This window comes from Miscanthus floridulus, chromosome 14 (genome assembly GCF_019320115.1).
Source record: "Miscanthus floridulus cultivar M001 chromosome 14, ASM1932011v1, whole genome shotgun sequence".
NCBI lineage: Eukaryota > Viridiplantae > Streptophyta > Magnoliopsida > Poales > Poaceae > Miscanthus > Miscanthus floridulus.
Window position 1 is genome coordinate 67,244,882 of NC_089593.1, and position 9,479 is coordinate 67,254,360.

Here is a 9,479-nt window from a genome sequence, read left to right on the forward strand (position 1 = left end):
TAAGTGGCTACACAAGACTCAAAGGAGTTTAGTTTCAAATAAATTGCACTTGAGATTTAGATGTTACCACCCTTCTTGATTGTAATGGATGAGGTGGTCTTTTCATCTTCATCTTGCACATATGAAGGTTGTAGATTTGTCCACAAACTAGAGTGGAGTCAGCTGCTACTATGTAGGAGGGATGGCACTGCCACCCTTGGGTGCGGCACTGCTGCCCTGCTGATTTGCAGCAGGGGTGTGCTGCACCTCTGCATCAGAGTTGTCAGCGGAATTTGGTACAGCAGCAACTTGAGGAGCTTCCACTTTTGTAGCATGTACTTCTTGTGGTCTTATATCACCAATGGCTATTTTCTTGATTGCCCCATAAGGTGGTTCTCATTACCTACAACATGAATAAGATCTTGCTCTACTAGAGAGCCATTAAAGCATCATATGGCAAATGATTCATTTAGACTTGAAGTACTCTAGCCACTCTTAATAATTCACAAACATATATATATTTGTGAACTGTTAGAGACTACACACATCAAGTGGCTAGCTAGCAAGGGTGAGGTACTAGTTACCGAGGTGAATATGAAGTTTGAAGTATTTCCATTGATTCATCTTCGGGTCAACCATATAAGAATATGCAATGTGAATTGATTGATAGCTTGAGTGAATATTTTCAATCAACTCGCTCAAGCACCCCAAAGCTTCATACCACCTTCAAGTACCTACAACACTTACTAAGCACAATTTGGTACCCAAACTATGTTGGGTCCATTATGGTTAGTCACAAGAGACTTAGGCACCCAATTGGCATGTGTGCTAGCACATGGTGAACCAATCACCTTTCTAGCACAAGTGTCATTTTTGGGCCTCCTAAGCATACTTAAATCAATTGACAAGTTGAGCTTAGAAGTGTTACCCATGGGACAATCCTTACTTAAATGTCCCTTTCCTTTGCAAGTGTAGCATAGGCGGTTCTTGTTCTTTCTAGCCTTCTCTTCTTGCACTTTGCTTGCTACCTTGCTAATGAACCTCTTTGTTGATGATGACAAGCCTTCACTTTTCTTATTAGGACATGAGCCAATTTCATGTCCCTTCTCATGACAACCATAACACTTCCTCTTGCTTCTTCTTGTCTTGTTCTTTGGAAGTGTGGCTTGATCATCGACCTTGTTGGAACACATAGAAGCATTGTGTCCCATGTTGGAGAACTTGACATGAGCCAACTTCTTCTCTTGGATCTTGCTCACGCCCTTCTCTTCTTTCTTCAAGGGGCAATCTCTGACATGGTGACCGTCTTTCTTGCACTTGAAGCAAGTGATGAGAGTCTTCTTTGATTGACGTTGCACCTTGATGGCCTTGGGAACTTTCATGTTCTGTCTAGGTGCGGCACTGTCGTAGTCTGTGCAGCTGGCTGAACTACTGCATTCTGGATAGATTGCACTTCTTTAAGTATCCCCTTCACTTTGCCATTGTTGGACTTGTAACCCTTTTGATAAGGATTGATGCATGCATCGGTTGATCTCTTCTCAAGCTTCTTCACCATGTCTTCATGGTTATCTTGAGAAGGTTGAGCATTGCACTTGCCCTTCCATTGAATCAAGTCCCTTTTTAGCATTTCAACTTCTTCCTTGAGCTGTTCATTTTCTTTTGCAATGGAATCATCACAAGTTTCTACAATTACATGCTCAACAGAAGGTTGGCTTGCTTGAGAGCAACACTTGTTAGCGCATGATAAAATAGATGAACCTTGTGTATATGTGCATTTGTGAGTGTGAGGTTGGTATGATTTTACCGTTGTTACCACAACCTCATGAACAACTTCTAGCATGAGATGAGACTCCATAAGCTTCTCATGAGAGCACAAAAGCCCATCATGACTTTCTTGCAAAGTCTCATTTTTGCTAGTAAGCTTTTCCAACTTGTCTTTGAGCATATAATTCTGATCTTCTAATTGAGCAACACAAGATAGAGAGTTAATAGTATGAGTTTGCTCAATTGACAAGTTTTCATACCTTTGGACCAAGCTAGCATGAGAGCACTTAAGCTTTTCATGCTTTTTGGTCAACTTCTCCAAGCATTGGATCTTTTCAACGAGAAGCTCTTCTTGCTTGTAGAGATCTTCTTCTTGCTCTTGAATCTTCTCTATGAACTTGATCACTATCAACTTATCTTTCTTGCTTAGACATGCAAGGTGTTGATTGATCTCATCATCATCACTACCACTGTCACTATCACTGTCACTCTCACTCTCACTTGCCACTTTCTTCTCTTTCTTTGCCATGAGACCGATATGTGAAGTGGTATAGAGAGTTGAGCTTCTTGGTAAGGTGGATTCATCATTTGGCTTCCACCGATCATAAGCTTCTTCTTCCTTCAAAATGTTAGTCTCACAAGAACTAAAGAAAGTAGAAGTACCACATGTAAAAATATTGTTCTCACCAACTATTTCATTACCATCTAATAAGTCATATGTTGGCGAGGAAGTGGATGGGGCATGATCAAATAGGCCTTTTGAGAGAATCACTTGAGGCTCATCATTTGTCAATGAAGTTGAGCATTCCTCAAGTGGTTTTTCCAATGAGTGGTTGCTCTCTTCACATTTGGAGTTGCCATACATTTCCTTGAGCATGGTCCAAATGATATGAGCATCACCAAGTGGTTTACCATCTCCAAATATGACAGCATCAAGTACATCTTCACTCAAAGCACTAAATAAGACATTAGCAGCTTGAGCATTGAGTTGTAAGCATTTCACTTCCTCTCTAGATAAGTAGATCAAATCATCATGAGGAGGTGAAATGCTCACATCTACAATCTGCTCTATTTGAGGACCCATGGTCCTAAAAACATCAAGCACACTAGCAGACCAAGATGTATAATTTGAGCCATCTAAAAGTAAAAGTTCTAGAGATACCTTCTCACTTGTCGACATCGTTCTCTCAAGGTGGTTAAGCATGAAATTGAGAGGTAGGCTCTGATACCAATTGAAAGGACCTTGATGTCGCCTAGGAGGCCTAGAGGGGGGTGAATAGGCCTAAAATTCAACTCAAAACTCTGTTAGAACAAAGGGCGGCACTACCGGCCTTATAGGGCGGCACTGCCGCTCTTCAAAAATAAAGCAGACATCGTTGAGATTTCACAGATGGTGACCTAACACTCTCAACTGCTCAATCCTGCAATAGAAAGACAAAATCCAGTTCAAAGACTGGATACCACAGAAATCTCACACAAGAGAGGATCGAGCTACCAAACCCTAACAACAGCTAGCAAAGAGCTGAACCAGCAAGAACACAAAGTGAAGCACGCGAGACACAAAATTTATCCCATGGTTCAGCTCACCACCAAGGCTTGCCTAAGTCCACGTTGTTGAGGCATTCACTAAAGGATTGGCTTGCCACCAAGGCTTGCCTTGCCCTCGTTCTCAAATCAAGAGAATGAACTCTTGAAGTGAAGGGTAATTTCTTAGCTGCAAGATGAGGTTACAAACCTCCCAAGGCTGCCACACAAGTTGGCAAGCACAAGGGTGATGCCTAGCCGGCTAGGAGCAAGCTCCAAGAGTAACAAACCCTAGAACCGCTGGCCAAACGTGAACCAAATGCTCTTAGACTTTGGGAATCAGTGGATCTTCTCTCCAATTGAGTTTTGCTGCCTTTTCTCTTAAGTATTGATGGTTGGAATCAAGGATTTGCTTGAGGGATGAAGGAGCAACAATGGAGGAGAGAGAGGTGAGCTTTGGTCTGTTCGGTTTCAAACTGAACCATTGGAGAAGAAGGATCTCTATTGTTGGCCGGTCCAAATGGCATTTATACCTCTTGGGTCCCAACGGTCGTTTATGGGCGGCACTGCCGCCTTAGCCAAAACAGGTAGAATCTAGAGATTTTTGGCTAGCTGCTTTGGATGGGTAAGAGGATATAGATCTGTAGTTTTGAGCATCTGGTTGCATAGTTGACCAGCTGTACTAGAATCCCTCTTTATAGTACGGCTTTTCCTAAACTCAAATTCAAAGCATAAAAGAATGTAAATGCCTTTGAGCTAGTTGCCACTTCATTTGGCAATTGAGGACTTCTATTATTGAATATGTTTTCCTCATTCTCATTATACCTTGATTATGTGACTTGAACCATTTCCATACATATGAGTTCACCTTTATGGCTTCAAGTCACTTCCACTAATGATTTGATCCTCAACACAATATGACTCTTCATAGCTTGATTAGTACCTCAACTCAATGCAAGTACTCTCTTCTTCACCTTAGCCATGGTACCTCAGTCACCAAGCCGTCGCTTGCCCTTCTCCTTCGCTTAGTACCTCGAAGCCCTTTCCTTGCTATCTTCACCCTATCAAGCCATACTTAAGTCACATTATATTAAGCATCCATTGAAAAACATTTCTTCATTATTTTGATCCTTGCTTGAATATTTTCTAGATAAGAATGTTGAGATCAATCAAGCTTCAGTTTGTCTCACATAGAGATATACATGGATCAACATCAATATGGTCAAGCTAATTCACGATTCCTTATTCCCTTCTCATTTTGGCTTGACATTTCTAATTGATCTTTCATATATTCATCCATGTAAGCAAACCAATGTAGAGACTGACTTATATCCACTATATATTGTCATTTACCAAGTATGTTTGCTTTCACATGATGCTATGATATCCCACAACATAGAAGTCATTTCATTGATTCCATTTGCATTGTTGTCTTTTGCTTGAACTAGATTGCTTCCAAAAACTTCCAATACAACAATACACAGTTTGGCATTCACTTTAACATAATGTGGCATATCATCAAGTTTGCCTACTAGTTGAACCTTGTATATACTTTTTAATACACAACTCACAATTATATGCAATAGACTCAATTTCCTGTTCAACACTTAGCAAACTTATTAGACCTTTAATTGTGTTGTCATTCAATTTACCAAAACCCACTAAAGGGCTAGATGCACTTACAGATAGAGGTACTCAGTTTACATCAAACTTTTGGAAGAAATTGCATGAGTCTATGGACACTAAGTTGAACTTCAGCTCAGCTTATCATCCACAAACTGATGGACAAACAGAGAGAACCAATTAGATCTTAGAGGATATGTTGAGAGCTTGTGCTTTGCAATATGGTACAAGTTGGGATAAGAGTTTGCCTTATGCTGAATTCTCCTACAACAATAGTTACCAGAAGAGTCTCAAGATGGCACCATTCGAGGCACTATATGGTAGAAAGTGCAGAACTCCATTGTTCGGGAATCAGACAGGAGAAAGTCAAGTGTTTGGACCTGAGATCCTTAAGGATGCTAAAAGGCAAGTGCAGACTATCAGACAAAACTTAAAAGTGCACAGTCAAGGCAGAAGAGTTATGCTGACACACGAAGAAGAGAGTTGGTATTTGTACTTGAAGATTATGTCTATTTCAAAGTGTCACCCATGGAAGGTATAAAGTGGTTTAATGTGAAGGGCAAGTTAGCACCTCGCTATATTGGTCCATTTAAAGTTCTAGAAAGAAAAGGAGAGGTGGCTTACCAGTTGGAATTGCCAGAGAGCTTGTCCGGGATACATGATGTATTCCATGTGTCTCAACTGAAGAAGTCCTTGCGTGTGCCGGAGGAACAAATACCTTTGGAGGATCTCAATGTGAAAGAGGACCTTACATACAAAGAGTATCCAGTCAAGATCTTGGAAATAGCTGAGAGAGTTACTCGGAGTACGATGATCAGGATGTGCAAGGTTCAATGGAATCGATACTCAGAGGAGGCTACTTGGGAAAGAGAAGAGGATCTAAAGGCGGAGTATCCACAACTCTTTGAGGTGACAACTTCTGAATCTCGAGGACAAGATTCATTTTAAGGGGGGTAGAATTGTAACACCCAAAAATTTTCGCTTTTGAAAAATAGGATTAAAATGATTATTTTGGTATTTGATGTGCTCATGAAATATAGGAAAATAAAAATTTTCATTAAAATTAAAATTCATCATAAGGTAGCAACATGTTTGAGCATACATGCTTCTACATTTGGATTTTTGTACTGAGTGGTTGAATCCAAAATTCAAAATGAATTCAAATTCTTGGAAATGAATTTCAAAGTGGCTTTGAAGTAAAAGAAAAGAAAAGAAAATTAGAAAATAAAAGAATTTAAAAGTTGTAAAATTTATTTTTGAAAACTTACTAAAATTTGCTCACTTTTATTTGAATTGAAAAGCATATTTGAAATTCTATTTGAATTACATTTGGTTCATAATTGAATTTGGTTTTGAAAACAAAATAGAAAAGGAAAAAAAAGAGAAAAACCCTATCTCTTCCCTTTCTCCCTTTCGGCCCAGCAGCCGACCTGCTCGGTCTGCTCCTTCTCCTCTCCCCTCACTCTACCGCATGGGCCTGCTTCCGAGCCGGCCCAAGCGTTCCTCTCTGCTCCCACTCACTTCCTCTCCCGCAGCTCACCTTGACTTGACAAGGCCGAAGCCCAATAGCGAGCCGAGGCCCATGTGGGCGCTCTCCTCTCCCTCTCTATTTGTCTAACGATCCGGCCTTGTTCCTTCTCTCGCTGACGTGTCAGGCCCGCATGTCAGAGTCATCTTCTTTCTCCTATGTGCAAGCCGAACTCGGTTGTGGCACAACCCCTGTCGCCGCCGCACCCCTGGCATTGGCGTGCGCGCCATGTATGGACCCCTATAAAGCAAGCCCAGGTGCCCCCACCCTCCCTCAACCCTAGTGCAGCACCGCCCAAGCCCTAGCCTCATCGTCCTACACACCATGGATCTCATTGAGCTCGACGACACCCGCCATCCGCCGAACCAAGCCCCACGCCATCCTCATCCATCCCTCGTCGTCGAGATCGCTCGCGGTGAGCTCGCAAGCACTCCCTCCTTCTCCCGGTGCTCTTTTTGTGTTGTTTTGTGGTCTCTATGGCCCTAGCCGTGCGTGCCGGTGAGGTGCTCACCGCCGGCCATGGGGATTGCTCCCCGCCAGTGACTGTTTTGGCTAGCAGTATTACTCAAGTCATCGCAGCCGTCCAAATCTCGATCTAGGGCTCAGATTAAAACATATCGGTTCACCGGTATTTTTGCTAAAGAGCCCCTGCATTTTCTATTATCAAACCCACGGTCCATTGCGTATTTAACAGATTACGCCTTCTTCTTTTAAAAGCGTACTTTATTCGGTTGACTTCAAAAATACGTTTTTACCTATTTACACTTTTGCCACTAACCTTGTTTTAGCCATAAAATCTCCGTTTTAACTCCGATTTGATCCGTTCAAGTTGCGTTAGATTCATAATTGAGTAATCTACAGGTTCATACTACTTTTAAGCATGTTTTCAACTTTTAAAATTCGAGGTTAGATTTAATCTATTATTTTACTAAAGGAAATCTTGTTTACTTCATAACTTCTTTGTTTTGGCTCCGATTTTTGTGCTCGTAGCAAGACGTAAATTCGTTTTATAAACTTTTCATCTTGATTTTATGCTGATTGATGTACTGTTCTAATCTATAGCCTATGTTTGCTATGCATGTATGTATGGATGTCTGTGTGGTGCTGCTTGATCTCGATTAGGCAGTGAGTTTTATGTGGGTGATTTGAAGCAACACTTTGAAGATCAAGACCAGCAGCGATACATTGAATTAAGGCAAGTACAACATGAGGCTCCTTGTTACCTATTCACTTTAATGCAATCTCAACTCATATGCATATGTTTAATGAACCGCCTAGAGTCTATTTACCCTGATGTTGATTATCTTATCCTTGATTTACCTATGGGTTTTGCATGTGGGTAGTATGCTCAGTTTGCTTCAACTAATATTGATTAAAGAATACAATTAAAGATATATGCAACATGGTATTAAAAGATGTTTTTTAGCAACATGGAACCAAGGGGGCTAGAGCATTGGGCCTTTTCTTATGGTGCTCTAGTTTCTCTCCATAAGGACTCATCTTTAAGCGGCAACCCATGAGGACCACATGGCTCTGGTCTTAGTCTAGTACCTTGCTCTTTCTAGTTTGTAGCAGTTTACCAAAAGGGCAAGTGGGGCATACCAGGCTGGGTATGGGCCTCATTCCCAGGGTGTGTACTATGCTGCGAGTATTAGTGCCATTTTTGGAAATGACTCCATAACACTTGGGAGATGGAATCCTTAGTGGATGCTCCTTATTAGAATGATTGGGGAAAAGCTTCATAGTGTACCCTGCCTGCTCACCTTGGAAGTGTTTTGGGAGTAATTAACCTGGGCATATGGGCAACATGACTCATGGTGAAAGTGTACAATCTCTGTAGAGTGTAAAACTGGTATATCAGTCATGCTCACGGACACAAACAGCTTGGATCCTTTTCAAATAGTTGGTTACTTAGATGGTTCGGGTTATGATTAAAATTGCTGATATCTCTAAGTATTCATATTCGGGAGCCTAAGCATAACTTAGCAACTTATGATTAATAATAAAATATGACCAACTAAAAGTGCTCACCGTAGTTCAGCCGAGTCAAGCCTTCTGAGCATGCATCCCCTCATGTTATGCTTGCTAAGCGGTAGAAGCTTACGCTTGTTTTATTTTAATACTTTAGCAAAATCTCGGATGGGTACCAGATGGAGGTTCTTCAGTGGAGTTTTCCAAGAGGTGTTAGGCTAGTGATCAACCAGTTGATGATTCCTATGGTGTTGGAAGCTTCGCCGGAAGAGTAGAGTTAAAGTATATACTATAAAGTAAGACTATGTCATTTGTAACAAATATTTATGCGCTATGTAATAAAGGCACTATCTTTGATATTACCCCTTCATTTGTAACTATATGTGTGAATTGAAATCGTGGACACACATATGGGATGTAACTAGTTTTGTTCTTAAAACTGGGTGCGACACCAATCCTTAGATTTGTGTGCATCGCATGTGCCACGAGGAAATTAATTTTTAGGCCCTCTTACCTCAAAATTCATGCCGAACCTCTAAAGTTCCTTGAACGCATTCAAGGTGACATATGTTGTCCCATTCAACCATTGTTGGGACCGTTCAGGTATTTCATGGTTCTCATAGATGCATCTTCAAGATGGTCTCTTGTGAGTCTCCTCTCCACGAGGAACCATGCATTTGCTAAGATTGTTGCACAAGTTATAAAACTTAAAGCACAATATCCTGAACATCAAATCTGATCTATCCAAATGGATAATGCTGCTGAATTTTCCTCATGTGCCTTCAATGATTATTGCATGGCCTTAGGGATTCAAGTTCAGCACTCGGTCCCATATGTTCATACTCAAAATGGGTTGGCAGAATCTCTCATCAAGAGAGTGAAACTTATTGCAAGACTATTACTACATAATTGTAATCTACCAACATCTTGTTGGGGTCACATAGTCTTACATGCTGCTGACTTGATTCAATTGCATCCAACTGCATACCATGCAACCTCCCCATTGCAACTTGTACGTGGAAATACACCAAATATTTCCCATCTGCGGAAGTTCAGTTGCGTTGTATACATACCGATCTCACCACCGCAG

General features: G+C 41.1%; 1 protein-coding gene across 1 annotated transcript; it reads left to right on the top strand.

Moving 5' to 3' along the window:
- The first annotated feature begins 5,418 nt into the window (after positions 1-5,418).
- LOC136503630 (uncharacterized) lies at positions 5,419-5,838 on the top strand. The gene has a single exon (XM_066498644.1). The coding sequence runs from the start codon at positions 5,419-5,421 to the stop codon at positions 5,836-5,838; it is 420 nt and encodes a 139-aa protein (XP_066354741.1).
- The last annotated feature ends 3,641 nt before the right edge of the window (positions 5,839-9,479 follow it).

Coding starts and splice junctions, on each gene's coding strand:
- LOC136503630 (XM_066498644.1), top strand. CDS start 5,419: ATGGAAGGTATAAAGTGGTTTAATGTGAAGGGCAAGTTAGCACCTCGC.